This window comes from Pygocentrus nattereri, chromosome 16 (genome assembly GCF_015220715.1).
Source record: "Pygocentrus nattereri isolate fPygNat1 chromosome 16, fPygNat1.pri, whole genome shotgun sequence".
Lineage (NCBI taxonomy): Eukaryota > Metazoa > Chordata > Actinopteri > Characiformes > Serrasalmidae > Pygocentrus > Pygocentrus nattereri.
The window spans coordinates 23,525,762-23,542,848 of record NC_051226.1 but is presented as its reverse complement, the minus strand read 5'-3'; the positions used below and the strand labels follow the sequence as shown (position 1 = coordinate 23,542,848).

The 17,087-nt window shown below is 40.0% G+C and overlaps 2 protein-coding genes across 4 annotated transcripts in view; one reads left to right on the top strand and one right to left on the bottom strand.

Moving 5' to 3' along the window:
* Positions 1–687: 687 nt before the first annotated feature.
* Positions 688–8,788, bottom strand: cryba1b (crystallin, beta A1b). Of its 3 annotated transcripts, XM_017704375.2 has the most exons (7): positions 8,655–8,785; positions 4,171–4,470; positions 3,596–3,661; positions 3,315–3,433; positions 2,390–2,531; positions 2,100–2,242; positions 1,178–1,325 (listed from the first exon to the last, which is right to left on the bottom strand). In XM_017704375.2, the coding sequence occupies exons 3-7, from the start codon at positions 3,638–3,640 to the stop codon at positions 1,178–1,180; spliced, it is 597 nt and encodes a 198-aa protein (XP_017559864.1). In that variant the 5' UTR covers positions 3,641–3,661; positions 4,171–4,470; positions 8,655–8,785. The 3 variants fall into 3 exon arrangements, with proteins under 3 accessions (XP_037401761.1, XP_017559864.1, XP_017559865.1); XM_017704376.2 differs by lacking the exon at positions 4,171–4,470 and having other exon boundaries at positions 8,655–8,788; XM_037545864.1 differs by lacking the exons at positions 4,171–4,470; positions 8,655–8,785 and having other exon boundaries at positions 688–1,325; positions 3,596–3,640.
* unc119b (unc-119 homolog b (C. elegans)) overlaps positions 8,711–17,087 on the top strand; it is a 31,269-nt gene continuing 22,892 nt past the window's right edge. Inside the window, exon 1 of the mRNA XM_017704374.2 lies at positions 8,711–9,094. Coding sequence (XP_017559863.1) covers positions 8,740–9,094 — 355 coding nt within the window. The 5' untranslated portion in view covers positions 8,711–8,739. The remainder of the gene's footprint in view (positions 9,095–17,087) is intronic.

Sequence of the window (17,087 nt, the reverse complement as noted above, 5' to 3'; positions counted from 1 at the left end):
TTCTATGAATTACTTGGACACCATTGAACATCCACAGATCATTCCCCTCTGAAAGTAGGCCCCATGTGACCAGTCAAAGTAAAACATTGTCATTTTTGATCTTTTATGGAAAGTGGGCTGATTTGATAAAGCGCAGTAAAACTTTGGTAAATGAAAAATGCTATGGTCTGGTTTTATGAACACAGATTAAGCTTAATCCTAGACTACAAACTTTTTTTTCATTGTTAAATCTCAGAAAAAGTTTAGTCCTTAAGTAGGCAAAATCTATTTCCAGGAAACTGACTGTATAGTGTGGTATTAGATCAATTGCGCTGCTAATGGTAAATACTTGGAAATTCTTTTTAGTCTAGGGTTGGGCTTCATCTTGGCCCTGTATGCACATGTCAGAGTGTTGTATGGCACCAGGAAGAGTCTCATAAATCTGCAGTCCAGCTTTAGTTTTCTATCAAGGTTGAATTTATTCAAATGACCAGCAGTGAGCTAGCAACAAGCGACAGGATTGAAATGTGAAATGCTTCTGGCTCTTTTCCATGTTACTTTTTTTTTTTACATTCCTTTGTCTTGTGTGGGTGTACTGACTGCTCTGACTGAACTGTTTGGCAAGACTTGCAACAAAATTATGAATTCTATGCACTGCTGTATCTTATGTTTTTTTGTTTTAGCTGTGACTTTTGAGTAGGTTATGATAAGTGATCATTGAGTTCTGATGGGCTTGAAGTCATTACCTATTCACTTTAGAGGCCATAAAAGAACCACACAACACATGCTTCACTGAAATCCATTGTTCTGTCTCTAGCTCTTTTGCTTGCTTTCTTTATTCATGAAGTCTCATACAGAAGTTGACCATGACAAGCGCAAATGATGGCCGCAATGAAAGAAGAGCAACGTCCCAGGCGTCTCGTAGCACTGCAGCCGACTGGCCGCAGCGCTGAACCTTTCAGGATTTTCGCTTGTCAAATTTCATTCTTGGCTCGTCATTTCCTCTGTCTAGTTTTGTCTTTCTTTCCTCAAGAGATGGGTTAAAAAAGTGCTATGGACATGTTACATTGATGTAGCACCAGTTTGTCAGCCAGCAGTCCTGGGCATTGGGCCGGTCCTGCAAAGCTGGCTACGGAGGGGTGGAGAGATTGGAGGTGGAGGAGGATACTGGAGGGAGGAAGGACACAGACGGTTCTGCTCAGTGCTGGATCCTACGGATGGACTGGATCTGGGGGGTGTGGGCGTGGGTCCCAAATTCCCTGTAGTGTCTGTACTCGCCTCCGTGGCAGTCACACTCCATGATATACTGGTAGCCACGATAACCAGGGTACTGGTAGCACACCCAGCTAGGAGAGAGGAGAAAATGAAGCAGAGTCAGTCAGCACCATCAGCGTAATCAACAGTGCTGCTGTACCTGAGGTGGCTGTAGTAGATTCAATTCTGTGATCAATTATCTATGATCTCACCTTGTTTATAAAGCGATATGTTATCATATCAACAAAAATGTTATGATGCCTTTTGTGAAAATGTCTTTACGTCTTGTGATGTTATATTTTTGCCATATTGCAGACGCTTATGAACAACTAGAGACAAGCAAAAACTCAGTTTGTTAATTCTGTCAATGTTTCTATTATTATAGGTAGTCATTTTTCTAGTTTAGCAGTATGGAGATGATCATTTTCCATTCCTGAGACTGTGTTCAAGAGCCCTGGAATAAAGCAGGAGTGTTTTTGAATTGTGGGCTCCATATATTGCCCATATATTGAAGTTAAGCCCACACATTGCTTCTTTAGTTTCATGAAATTCACACATAAACATATATCTGGCTATTAGGTTACAGTAGCTTAGCTCTTTCCCATCAACATTGGTGTTATAGGGAGTATTTAAAACTGGATGATTGAATGAGGCACTATACATTGCAGCCAGTCAGAACAGAGGTTAGTCAATCTTAAAGCCACAGTAACAAAAACAGTCATGTAAAACCAAACTCATAAAACTGTAACATAAATTCATACAAGTGTTATAAATGGATGTTATGGAATAAATAAAATACACAAACAATGTAGGAAATGGGCCCTTTTATAGTGTTTTTAGTGGAGCTACCCACTGGAGGTACTCACGCGCCACTCTGGACCTGCATGGAGCCAATCTCATTGTTGTGCCAGCCCATAGCCTGCAGGGAGGGGTAGTCATCACACAGGTCCCACTGTCTGCCCATCATGTTCTCACAGTCCCACACACACATGCGGGACTCCTTGTGGTTCTGCTCCAACAGGAAGGAGAGAGAAATTAGGACTGAGTATCTATTTACATTGTGGGCAATGCTTGATCACAATTGAGTCCAGCAAGCATGCAGCCTGTTTCAAGCTGTGTTGGATGTATGATTGATGGTTTGCGTTACATCACTCACAGCGGAAAAGATGGGCCGGAAAGACATCATCCTCTCAACGCGGTAGCCATTACTTCCCATGTAAGCCTCGAAGCAAGGGTAGTCTCCCTTCTCCAGGACAAACTGTTGGCCATTTAAGCTGGTATGCTCATAACCCACCCAGCTGGGTGCCAGAAGAACAAAGAACAAACACAGAGTATGGTATGAGAGGAGCAGATAAGCGCAAAAGAAAGGCTCATTCCAAATTAAGGTGCAGTACATTCATGTCTAAGGTGATGCAGTGAAAGCCTCACAAAGTGTAAAGTCCCCTAGACACTCAGTATGAATTCAGAAGAACTTAGAACTATGATTAACCCAGTTCATTAGGTACACCTTCTTCTACCTTTATACCTTTTAACCAAGTGACCTTAGGAGGTGAAAGCACAGTGTTAATGGTGGCCTGCAACATTTTTTGTGAAATTGGAGTGCACAAGTGGAATAAAACATAAAATATAAATTGTGCAGTAACTTTTGCACAGGCCACATTTTATGTTTTTTTCCCCAATATGTTAAGTTCAGCAAATAAAGAGTAATTGTGCATTAAAGTGTGTAAAAGTGTGTTCTCTGTAGAGAATGTGTTCACATATTTTCACTTAGAAAATCAGCAAAACACATAATTTAACTTGGGCAGCAAAACTTATGACATATGACTGTAAGTAGTATAGACATATGTTTCTCATTGGGTGAACGAGTGGGGTTAGGGTATATTTCTGGTGCACCAAATCAAATGTTCTGACAGGCAAACTTTGGGCAGAGGGCCTATGGCCAGAAACTGACAACTGATGAAGTACTAGAAGTCAACGCACATTGTGCCTGAAGAAGATGTGTCTACTCCTGCACAGTATTCTAACAAGGTAGACGTTGCTTGTAAAATGCTCTGTACGTGTAAAAAGCTGTAGCTACTCACGCTCCACATTCCACCTTCAAGGAGCGAACATTCTCCAAGCCGTACTCCATAACGTTCTTGCAGCAGGAGGTGAACTCCCACCATCTGCCCTGGAAGTACTCCTGGTCATAAACGGTGATCTGGTGGAAAACACAGATGCATGCAATCATACATTAATGTCATTTGAAAAACAAGTTCCCCTTCCTAGAATGCTTATTTTTGGCCTGTAGCAGCCTAGTGGACAGTGGATGCTGAAGCAAAATATGCCCTTGATATGTTTGAGGTCCAGAAGCAGACTTTACCTTCCATGGTCCCATGGGCATGTTCATCTGGTTTGTCAAAGCCATGTCTGATCTCTCAGCTGTGACCTGTGGGTAAGAGGAAGGTTTGTTTGAAGACATATTCCTAGACACAATGCTTTACACAGGAGCCTCAATATCAGGTTCTGTGAAATGTCTATTGGATTAGCTTCCACACAAGTGCACACAAACATTATCTTACTCAAGTCTCACTTACATTAATTTAATTCTTCACTTAATATTTCATGTTGTTACGCCCTTCATAGCAACGATTTTTAGGCCTACATCTGAGTGATAAATGATATTTGTCATATGTCCTCAGTGGACCATATTGAACCACTTTTTACCACGTGAGCAATAAACTGGGGTTGCCTCCTTTTTCACCTTTCACTCTGTTCCACTCAGTTTACATTTCATCATGTTGTTGCCATTTGCGCGTGCCAAGATAATGACTTGGAATTCTAACTTGGAGTGCTCCACATCAGAGAAATATATATCGGTTTGCCTTTTTTATATCACGTGGCTAATTCATTGGAAGGAGAGTCTGGCATGAGACTCTCAGTGCTTAAAAGACTTACCCCAAAGAATGAGCTGTGTGCGCTGGGGGGGTTCCCACCTAGTAGTCTCCTGGCCAGGCGCGTGTGGGGCTATTTATACACGGCTGAGGTGAATGGGGCACCGTAGCTTGTGGACCTGGGCTGCCGTCAGCACTTTGCTTTGGCACCCTTTTGTCTCTAGGCTGAGCTGTGGGCCTTTCATTCTCCCACCTCACTCCTCACAATGAAGCTAGCTCTGCCAATGAAAAACACCGCATCCTGTGGAGCCATACCACAACTTGCCTTCGCGCTTCACTCTCTGTGCTGGTCAGGTTTCACCTGCTGTAGTGGAAGTGCCATGATATTATCCATACATTTTCATTAATATATTAAAGATATTTAAAGTTTAATATATCTCTTATTAGATATTTCAGGCTAAATTATTTCAAAGGCTGCAGAAAGGTTTTAGGGGCAAGTCATATGGATATAGGCAAGGATAATAAATAAACTTTAGTGTAATAAAATTACACTAAATAACTGTGGTAAATACACCAAATGTTTGTATTAGTTGAAGTCAGTGAGGTTACTTTGTAAAAAATGGCTTGTTGATTCAACCTAAAATGACATGTGGTGTAGTGATGTAGTAAGTAAATTAATACACTTTTTGCAACCTAAATAAACATTTGACTGAACGATTCTTTCAATCAAAGTAATTTTTGAATGAGATTAGTTCAATTGCTTTTTACCACATAAACGCAGTTTTTGAAGGTTGAACAGATGAGCCATTTTTCACAGTCTGGGACAAATATGAGGAAAGTAATAATAGACGAACAGGCCTCTTTAAAGGTGTACAGCAAAATAATTGTTTTTCATAAAAGGAATTACTTTTTTATTACTTTTGAGTAATTTTGTTTCAACTGGACACTAGAAATGGTTCGAAATGACCAAGAATAAAACATTTAGTGCACAATCAAGAATGTTATCTTCTCTTAAAAGGTTAATACAGAGTTATGAGATTTTGTTACAACAGCGACAATATGTATCATAATGTTGTGTAACCAATGTTTTATGCCTTTATGTTTTGCTTCTAGCCAACAAACGTATTTGAACATAACCAGGATAAAGTTGTTTTGCTTTTGAAGCTTGGTCTTTTGCTTGTTCTTGCTAGCATATGTGAAAAGGTCTAACTTGTAACTTTATAAAGGCTCTGTACAGTCCATATGCCTCAATAGCTAAATAAACCTGGGACCGTAAAGCAAAGAATGCCCAACTGTGTGGATGCAATGCAAATAAGGTTATTTTGGCCAGTGCTATCATCTTAAATGTACCAATATATCTAACATTTCTCATCACTGTCAGAAAAGTATAAGATTATTCAGGTTATTTTTAGATGTTATGAGTCATTTTTTAACATTTGTTAAAGTGTTATTTCTCCAGATAAAATTATTTAAAACAAGTAAATATCTAGAAATATGTTGTATAATATTCTTACAATGTGTATATGTCATAATGAGAAAGCATAGATATATTCAGTACATTTACGAAGAGTTTACTTGCCAAGATCTTTTTTGGCACTGTAGGTACTTGATCTTAATTTTGACATAACAATACTTGTTTATAATAAACCAGCTGTAAGGTTTATAAGGTTTATATTTGATACTCAACACCTCAATCTTAACCGCTGTCCTGTTTGAACAATAGCTGTACATAGGCTGTCCACTGCAGTCAGCACATTGCTCAGCCCACAGAATGTTCAGAAAGTGTGTGTGTGTGTGTATGCGTGTACGTGTGAAGTCAGTGGGTCTGTGTGTGTGTTCAAATGTAGCTTTGAGTGTGTTTAGAATGTCTGCATGTGTGTGTGTGCACATTTCTGCTGATGAGAGCAGCCACACACTGATGACAAAGAGGGGAGCCAAGTCAGCAGAGATGAAATAACTGTGTGTGTGTGTGTGTGTATGTGTGTGTGTGTGTGTGTGTGTGTGTGTGTGTGTTCTTGACACACTCATGGGCCCTCTTTATATTCTCACTCACCCAGTTCATCTCCTTCTCTACATCCTCACTTCTCCCACCACAGCCCTGATATAGCGACATCCTGCATTTCTTTTATGCCCCCCATATAATGAAGCCCATTGAGCTACTGAATGTAGTGAGCTCCATAGTAACTCATCCACTGCTGTATAAGTTAAACACTCTCACAGGCTATCATGTATTGCCTTTTTTGCCTGTATCATTTCATTTCAGAACTGGAAGTAAATAGCAATCAATTACATTTAGTCACGACAAATGAATTACAGAATGTGCCAGTAAGGCCTTCAGGGTCTAAACTTCAACTAGACCAGGGGTGCCTTAACGTTTTGTTTTAATGGAGGCCAAAGTGCAATGGGCCTCATTCGCCAGTCCGCCAACCAAATGTCTTTCAAATCAAGTGTTTTTTTTAAGTGTGACTTGATATTTTGTGAGAAAAAAACTTCAAAAATACAATATTAGGAGTTTAACCATTTAGGGCAGCTGTGGGCTGGAGGTTAGGGATCCAGCCTCGTGACCGGAAGGTCGCTGGTTCAATCCCCAGAGCCGACAGCACATGACTGAGGTGTCCTTGAGCAAGACACCTAACCCCCAACTTCTCCCCGGGCACTGCGGATTGGGCTGCCCACTGCTCCGGGCAAGTGTGCTTAGTGTGTGTGTGTGCTCACTAGTGTGTATGTGGTGTTTCACTTCATGGATGGGTTAAATGCAGAGGTGAAATTTCCCCGTTGTGGGACTAATAAGGGTCACTTAATCTTATGTAAAACATAAATGTAAGTTCTCTCACTGGATGAGGGAATGAGGTTAAGGGAAACTTTCTGGGGGCTAAATCAAACACCCTCACAGGCCACATATTAGACAGCCCTAAACAAGACAAGTAAGCTTCTTCATAACTGTCTTCAGACCTGTTAATCTAGCTGGGTAGGGAAACCTAGAATTCTTTACTTAGTGTCAATTAAATTAATTTAAAGTTCCAGGGAAAAAGTCTCAGTGCCAACTAAACATTAAAGCTTGGTTTCTAAGCCTAGTCTTGGATTAAATTAGAACATCTGTGATGTTTCAATAATTTGTGTAAATAAAAACATACACATATACACACATTTTCTATGCTGTTTATCCTTCTAGGTCGCAGGGGGAGATGGAGCCTATCCCAGAAACATGTGTGACAGGTCACCAGTCCATCGCAGGGCAGGTGTGTGAATACAGAATACTAAATATCATAAATTACATTATAAACGCTAGTTTTAGGCTGGAATTCTCCTTTAATGAATATGAGGTGGTTTGTATAGTTTTCTATAATTGTCAGGGATTTGGACAGGCACCAGCACCACCACTGCCACTATCAACAACAACAACAACAACAATAATACTACTACTACAAATAATAATAATAAAATCTGATTCTATGTACATGTGACTGCTATTTCTTATTGTAATTATTATCAATATTTTTACATTTTCTTTTCTTTATTTTGTCTTGAATGTCTATTGGACCTTGTTTGTCTGTTTACTCTTGTTGACAAAAATTTTTGATAGCAAAAAAAAATCTGATTATTTTGAATCTGGCTTGTTCAGTTTTTTGTCTTAGGCAGAAGGAAGCCAAATACATATCTGACATTAATTTTCTGTAACTGACAAGGATTTAACAGATGATAATAATAGTAATTATTATTATTAAATAATAATAATAATAATAATTGTTATTGTTATTTTGTATGTCAACACCCAATGTCAGTCTTTAGCGCATGTTGAAATGTCAGACTTTTTTGGATTGTGGCGCCCCCTGGTGGATGATTGTGTCACAACACCAGACTGATGCTTAATATCTCCGTTGTCACTTCACCTGTTGTTACGATCTTATACCACAGCGTAAACTATGGTTGGTTTGTTCAGAAAACAGTTCGCCTTTAAATGTAGTAACACAGAGTTTTTAAACACTCTAACGCATAAAATGCGTTTCAGATCAGCTTATATTTAATTCAGGACATGCCCTTCAAAACTCCGAGCTCGCCGCGGTGTACAGTATTAAACGGTGGAAACGTTGAACCAATTATGCTAATTTCATATAATCGCACCAAAAAACGGGTCGTACCACACACCGGGGGAGGAGGGGTGCACAGAAAGCGCTAATGTCTTAAAAACATCTCTGAAACATCGCTTGCTCGTCCCGGGTGTGCTTGATACTCCAGTACTCAGCAGTTTAAGGGTTCCTATTCGGTGCATATTCGTTGAAACACAAGCAGTTTCGCTCCCATGCAGACTTTCCTCCACTGACTAAACGCTGCCCCGACGACCCCCTACCCCCTCTCCGCTGTGGTCTCCCCTCAGCCTCAGCTTCAGAGTAGAAGGGAAGGAGTGTGTGAATGTGCGAGAAGTGAGGTGAAGTGAAGTGAAGTGAAGTGAAGTGAAGCGAGCCTGGCAGGAGAAAGGATAGAAGAGAGAGAGAGAAAGAGAGAGAGAGGGGGAAGGAAGGAAAGGAGGATTTAAATAAAGCGGACGACCTGCTCAGCCCTTCGGGTGAGGGAGGGTGACTGTTTTGTGTCTTGCTCGACGACGGAGGAGCCGGGGGGAGGAGGGCGACGGATAATGAGCTATTCTTGTACCAGCACAGGCAACAGCCAGGACCCATCGAGCTCTAACAAGTCCGGCGGCGGCGTTAATCCCGGCAGTTGCAGCGGCAGCAGCTCTAGCGGCGTTAGCAGCAGCAACAGCAGCAGCAGCAGCAGCGTTAGCAGCGGCGGCGGCGGCGGCGGCAGCAGCGCTAGCCACAGTGTCCGCGGGGGCAAATCCGACTCGAAACCCGCTTCAGCCGAGGCCATGAAAGTCAAGAAGGGCTGCAACACGACGGACGTGGGGGTCCCCGTAACCACAGAGGAGGAGCTGTTAGCCAACACGATAATAACACCGGAGGACGTGCTGGGGCTACAGAAGATCACTGAAAGTAAGTCTTTCACGGCGCCAGGTTGGATGCCGTCACCAAAACAACACAGTTTACACGGTTTGTTTCAGTTTTTTTGTGCAGCGCAGAACAGCAGCGGTCCTGGGCTCACAGGAGCCGCTCGAAAGCGCCGTGTTTGAGCCTGGACGCTGTTAGGATTGTTTGTTTCTCTGTTTCACCGCCTCTCAGATGCTCAGCTCCTCTAACGCACCCGCTATTGCACATGAATCCGACTATGGCCGTTCAGATGCGTCGTGTGCAAACGGCTGAATGTAAGCGAGAGTGAGAGCAGTGCTAAAAATAAAGAAATGTGTTAAGGAACGATCCCTCTGTCATTCATCCCGCCATCATCTCGATGACGCTCGAGTACCATGTGTATGCAGTCTGGTGCTTCATGCACAGACGCGCGCACACCTTGTTATACAACATCATACAACAGCGCACGAATGTGCTCAGCGCCTGATGTGGCAGTTTATTCCTGCGTCTTCTCCTGTTTGAAGGTTTAATCCTGACCTGTCGCAGGTGAGAACAGCGATGCCAGCCGTCAGTCTGAACAGCAACATGGGCAATTCACGCTGTATCACTTTTGTGCAGTGGATACCGCCACAGAGCTGAGCGGGAATTCTCTAATAAGTAGCCTTCAGTGATCATCACCCACCGAGTTCATGCATCTGACACCTGAGCGGTTTTTAGAGCAGAGTAAATAAGGGCGCCTACAGAGGTCTTAAGAATCAGCTATATTTAGCATTATCAGGTTGTCTAAAGCTCTAAGTATTGTTAGGTAACAGGTGGCAGGCAGGCGCCCCATCACTGTATTTAAAGACGTGCATAAATCCTTATACAACACCTCCTCGCCGTGAGCCTCTAAGCTTTTATCATGTGGAGCCTGAAAATACTGGCCTTCACAGTAGTGTTTAAGAATGGGTATATGTGTCAGGTTTCCTTAATCCGGCCTGTTTCTACTGCGCCTCGCTTCTTCCACTCGTTTATTCACATGTTTCTTGCTCTAAATAAGAGCACCATGTGTACTCATTTATTCACGTTATGTACTATTCCAGCCTAATCCACACCTGGGAGTTCCACCGTACTGTTAGTCACTGTTCCTCAGAAATTTATCACAGGCCTAGATTTCTGCTCAAACTGAGTTTTCCCCCTGGCTTTAGTGTTCAGTGATGTCAGTGTTTATTTACAAAAGCATTCACGTTAGTTCCATCTGATAAACGAATACATGAGTGGCTGAGGGTATCATTTTTGTGGAGTAAAACCATGGATTTGAAGATGTTAACCTGAATATCATAGTTTTGATGTGCTTACAGCAAGAGGACACAAAATAGCGTATAATGGTAAAGATGATGACGGATGATTGTCCACGTATTGATTGAAGGACTGAATATACGTTCAATGTGAGATGGCAGTGGTGGGGCTCACCATTAAAAAACCCAGTGGTGTTTTATGCTGTTTCCTTCTATTACATGCAGAAGTACATAGCCAGTGTAGGGTAATTTACCACAGCATAACTAAGTTTAAATTGAGAAACATGAAAAACATCTATTCATTTCTGTGATGCAGTAGACCCCAAAAATTAAAGACAAGAGGTGTAAAATGTAAATGTATTCTTAAAAAAAAAAAAAGATTCTATATTAAAAATGATTTTAATCTGATTACAGGAGATAATCTAAATCCCTTCACCAGCAGAACCTGAAATACCCAAGTTGCTGTTGGGGAAACTAGCTGACACCTGTAGTGTCTGACCAAGTACTTTATTTTTTAAAGAGGAGCTCATATATTCTCGATCACACTGGGACTAATTATTTAAGTTTAAGATGCAGTCTTTTATTTTATTCTTATTCAGATTGACCAGCATGGGGAGCACCTGTTGCTCACAGTAAGATATTTGGATTCCAATTAACTTTTTACTTGCAGAGATGGAGTAATGTAAGCTGTTTTTAATGATCCAATTTGGTATGATTTTTGCTTTTGACAGTAGTTTAGAAACACGAAAACACCGTTTAGAAATGTGAAGTCTGTGAAGATGATCAGAAAACAAGACTTATGTGATTCAGTTAAGTTTGCTACTCTTTCTGCAAGCACCTAAACTGCTTAAATGTTTCTGTGTGCATTGAAACATCTAGATTTTAATTAGCGTAAGGTAATATTTTACACCTTTTAACATTTTTATAGAGAAGGAAAATTTTATATTTCAAGATTTCTATAAGATTTACATTTCTAAAAGGACTATTAACTGAGGCATATAACTGCACTTCTGTGTGTTATTCAAATGCACTGATGTGTGAATCCCCAGCTAGGCCTGTTTAAATCCCCCAGGCGTGTCAGTTTGTAAACCATGGTAACAGCATCTACTGGTTCAGGGTGGAACCAGAACCGCTCGTCACCATGTTCATTAAGGAGAGTGTTTGGGAGCCCTGGGGTCTTGGGTAGACATCCTCACCGCCACAGGTTATAATAATAACAATAATAGTCTTTAAAGGGAAGTTTCACATTTTTTCCCAAAATATCTGCATAATTAAGTGGTTAAGATATCAGGCATTTAGATCGTTGTGGTGTGGAAATATTGAATTGTAGAGAAACTTGCTGACTCAGATTTCTTTACAGTGGTGTTGATTGCAACACAACTGTAGCCATTTTGTTTACTATCCCAAATAAGTGACTCTATACTTGTCTTCTATAATGTTAATGATAAAATATTGGAAAATCTAAACAAATGTGTTTTCTTTGTGTACTGGTTTGCCTTACAAAACCCTCCATGTACTCCTCCACCGTGGATTTTAAGAAATGTTTTAGGCCAATACCTGATCTCAAAACTAAAGGACAACGATGTTTCAGGCATCAGGCTGTATATTTATAACCATTTCATGCAGTAAATCTGTAAGACAGCTTTTGGAAGCATTCTTTAGATGTCTGGTTCCTATCATCACCACTGTGAACAGTTCTTGCTTGGTAAGTTTCCCTAGAACAGAGCATTTCACGTCACACCACTCTGAATGTTTACATCAGAAATATTTAATTATGCAGACATTTTTAAAGATTGGTAGAATTCTTCTTTACCATAAATGTAGAAAAATAAGCTTGAAATTAACAGTCATGCGAGTTTATTAGTTCATTTGCCTGTCTTGAATGTGTATTACAATCACCCTCTCTTTGTTGACTACTTAGAAGACAACAAACCTGCTGTCATATTAAATGAGTTATGGTGTTATAAATGCCACAGTACTTGTTTTGTATTGCAAAAACAATCCAAACAACAAGCAAACAAACAAAACTAATCCAGTAAAGGGAGAAGGATGTAAAAGAAAATACACATTGACTGTACAAGCCACACAGAAAAACAATTGGCATTTGGCAGTTAGTATGGATACACCAATGTGGTGGTTCTGGGCTGATGCCAGTTTGTTATAAAACCACTGACAGTTGGCTGTGGAATATTTGGTAGTGAGGAAATTTCACGACAGGACTTGTTGCACAGGTAGCATCCTATCATGATACCACGCTGGAATTCACTGAGCTCCTGAGCGCGACCCATTCTTTCACTAATGTTTGTTGAAGCAGTCTGCAGGCCTAGGTGCTTGGTCTTATACACCTGTGGCCATGGAAGTGATTGCAACACCTGAATTCAGTGATTTGAGTGGATGACTGTATACTTTTGGAAATATAGTGTATGAATGTGAGATCATTGTGCATCCCTAGCAGTTCTCCTGAACGGGCTGGTGACTATCACATAAAATCTAAATTTCAAGAAGCCCAGTGTGTCATTATCCTTTGCAGAGGAAATGACTTGCTCCCTATTGTGTTAATATTGAAATGAAACTGTAAATTGGAAAAAAAATCAGAGCTGAGATTCAAGCTGATCCTTAAAAGCTTAATATCTTTTCTCATATAATAATGCAGTTTCAGCTTCTTTGTGAAGCTGACAAAGATAATTTGCAGCCCAGTCCGTCAAGTTCTCTGTGCTATATTATTACACACTTTAAACGATTAATTAAATTATTTTGCAAATACCGTGTTTTGTCTGTGCGCTAGACCTGAGCACCTCCAGCCCTGAGATCTGGAACCTTCCTGCTACATTATAAACTGTCTTAATCTTCCAGAGCCTCTCTGATCTAATCACTGTTATTGGTGGTCCGTGCAGGGCCGGCTGCCATATTTATTTACATTCAGTCCAGCAGATCTTATGGGTCTCATGATCTGTCAGAAAACAGCAGTGGAAGCCGTTTGTTTGTTTAATTTTTCAGAGCGTTTAAAAAGCTGAAGGGGAAGGACATCCACATTATTTTAAGACATGCCTCCTCATAATCACAGAGTAGTTAGTAGTTTCATTGTAAAACTTTATTCTGATGTTGAAAAGTAAAATGTGTCTTTATGAAAGCAGATCTTCTCTCTTGAATTCTCTCTTTAGTTGATAATGATTGGGTGCGTATTATCCCTGGAGGCAATAAGGACATACTTACAATTTTATTTCTTTCCTGTGTGATTCATTTTATTACTATGGTTGAGAAGTTTCTTTAATGATAATTACTCAACTGTAAAAATAGTATGAGCCAGTTTATAAATGCTGTGACAAAAATTAGGGGTGTATGATGTTGGAGTCTGTGGCACGACTGATATTTGCTCATGCTCATGTTGAGTTACTTCTGTTTTACTCTTTATCTGTTTTACTCTACATGTCTTTTAATCTCTTGCCTTCAATAAATAACCGTTCTTCCGTTTTCTCAGCAGAAATGTATCGACATCAGTGTCAGCCCACAATTTCCTTGTTTCTTTTTTGTGTCAATGTCCAGTGCAGGCAGCTGTTCGCTATTGCTTTTTAGAACTTAGCTAGGAAAACAACTTTATTTATGGACTACATTTATTCATGTGTATGCACCATTTTTCTTCTACTCTGGGACCAAGCTGTGAAAAGAACCAAAACGGAATATTCAGACCTTAGGTTAAGCGACCCTTATTACTTCCACATCTGGGAAATTTCACCTCCGCATTTAACCCATCTGTGAAGTGACACACCACACACACTAGGGGGCAGTGAGCACACTTGCCCGGAGCAGTGGGCAGCCTTATCCGCAGTGCCCGGGGAGCAGTTGGGGGTTAGGTGTCTTGTTCAAGGACACCTAAGTCACGTACCCCTACCTCTGGGGATCGAACTGGCGACCCTCCGGTCACAAGGCCGGTTCCGCCGGGCCATGACTGCCCAAACGTGACGTCCTTCGAGCCGGATATGAACCAGCAATTCAGCGAATCAGTGATTCATTGTAGATGTCTACAATGATTGTTATCATCTATTTAAACTTATTATCATAGCAAATGATACTTTAAGTAAAATATTATACCATAAACCATTTAGAGAGTAATTTCCTTTAGGTGATGGCTGACCCAAACCCTAACCCCTAAATTTCGACTTGTGAAAATAATATTTTAATAAATAAAAAAATATATATTTTTTTTATTTATTTATTTTTTTTAATGCTTTTCTAAAAATCCATTAGATTTTTTTTAGATGTAGAAGAGTTTAATTTTTGAATTAAAAACTTAATTAAAATTTACTGTCCCATGTCTTCATTTTATTGCTGAAACACAGTTTTAGTGAAGTTTTAGTTCTTATTTTAGCCACAGGAAATAAGACTGCATCCCTGACCCTCATGGCCACATGGTAAGCAGTTAGATCCCATTGTTTTGAGTAAATGATCAAACCTTTTTGTGTTTTAATAAATATTATGATATATTTATGTGTGTACAACTGCTGTGCTTGATGTACTGGCTTACTGTTTTTGAGTTTTGCTCAAAATCAGCTAAAATTGTTCCTACCAAACAGTTTCTCTTGTGTTCTGATTATTTTGTTTGTGACCGCATGGAATGTCCAATATTCATTTAAATAAAATGAATATAATTAATTTAACAAACATGCTTAATAACAAACATGCTTAAAAATGTATACTTTTTAAATTAAGAAACTAATGCTCTTTTATTAATCCTTATGCTAACTGGGGTCCTAACATAAATTAATAAGTGAGGTCTAAGCTCAATAAAGGGAGGACAGCCTTTGAACAATAATGTTATGGTTTTTCTTGTCTTCTTGAGCCACTGGTCCCCATGACCAGTTAAATTAATAAAACACAATAACAGTATCCTTTCAACTTTTACTGTGCATTCACAAGTCTAGAAAGGCCAGCATTGCACACATAATGCAGCCCCTGTGACACCAAACAACAGGGGCCCTGTCACTGTTACATGGAGTCCAGGCCATGGCTCAATAGATAACAAAGCTTTGATGTAATACCCGCTCTTTATTCACAGATTTATATTCAGTCCTCTGTCAGATACTTCTCTGTTTCACTGCTCAGCTGCACTGGAAGCCCAAAAGAGCACTGCTGTCTGTCATATCAGAATTGAGGAACGGTTTAAATTGGTATCTTATCTTCTGAATGCACAAAGCTGTGTATATGGACACCTGCCCAAGGTTCCCCTGCTCCCTTCAGAGTAGCCAGTGGAATTGTGTGTCACTACACAACCTTTTTTCCCTTTTTTCCCCCCTCTTTTGTATCGCTGTGTTTTATAATGCTTATTTATTTCTCTCTGGAATGTGACCCCATGAATCCTCCAATTCTCTCACTCTCGTTTTCGCACTGGCCATGTCCTCTGATTAGATGGATTTGCTCCCATCCAAATCACTAAACCAGATTAGAGCAGTTGAGCTCCAGTGGGCTGGAATACCTTCCTGCTCTCTCCTGTCTGTTCTAAACAGACACCATTAATTACTGTCCTCTTTGTTTTACTGTAGGCTTTTGTTCGGTTAAGGAATCCATCCAAGTGGTATTGAGAATGTTGGAACCATCAAAAGGTGTTTTTATGAGCTGGCATTAGGTGAGAATCATGTATTAAAAGGTAATTATTCAATTCAAAGTCTTGGTCATCCAAACTGGCTTTTATACTTTGCATTTAAATGTGGCTGAGATGTTTGCTGTGTGTTCAGAACAAGAGAGTAGCAGAACTCTGCAGTATTTAGGTTTTATAATCGAATAGTATATGTTTAGTACTTAATTTCATACTTTCTAGACACTCCTTTCTGGATCTTTTACTCCACTGCTATTACTAGAGATTACATGATCCCACGGACTGATTGGTTTGGCAAGTAATTGAAGATGACGGTCAGTCTGTATTGAAATCAATATCAAGCTTGGGAGAGAAACCACAAATCCAAAGAAAATATTTTTAACTAGAATGGAGGACTCGTTATCCATCCATCCATCCATCCATCCATCCATCCATCCACATGATGTTTTGAATGAAATTTGAATGTCAAGATAAATAATAACTGACTGTATTGATGTTTTTTCACAGCTTGCTTAGGAGACTACATTTGGGAGATAGGACTGTGGGTTGATTGGGACTAGCTGTGATTGCATTTGGTGCCCTAATTAACAAAGTCTGCTCGTTAAAATGTAAAAGATGCAATGTCATCTTTATGGTGCACATTGCACATTTCTGTACTCTTGTGATTTATTGTTACATCATTAGATTGTCTTAATAAAATCTTTAAAATATAATTAAAGATTTTTTTCATTTTACATACTTTAGATAGACTGCCAGATTTACTTACAGTGATGGTTCTGCATGCTTCTTCTAAGACCTGCTGTATCAGCTGTCATCAACATTTTCAAGCCACTATCTTCACAGCATTGTCAGTGATAAGCCATTTTGTGACTACATGGTCACCTAACTTATCAATATGGGAATTCTCAAAGGAGAGATTGTCTCCTACTCTCATCCCTCTCCCCGGCAATACTGCCAGTTGCGTTTCATATTGTGCTTGGCAGAGCTCAGGTTTGATCCTGGCTTTAGGCTGCACCTCTGCTTCACAGCCAGTGTTCACTGTCAGTGTGGCTTTCGTAAGCCACCTGTTCTGTTTTTCCTGCTTGTAAGGTTATATAACACATTACTTGAGTTTCATTTGTATAGTTCTTTTTACAATGGATGTTGTTAAAAA

Coding starts and splice junctions, on each gene's coding strand:
- cryba1b (XM_017704376.2), bottom strand. CDS start 3,640: ATGGCTTTGACAAACCAGATGAACATGCCCATGGGACCATGGAAG. Junction 3,434..3,595: donor TGCCCATGGGACCATGGAAG/GTAAAGTCTGCT, acceptor GTTTTCCACCAG/ATCACCGTTTATGACCAGGA. Junction 2,532..3,314: donor TTGAAGGTGGAATGTGGAGC/GTGAGTAGCTAC, acceptor TCTGGCACCCAG/CTGGGTGGGTTATGAGCATA.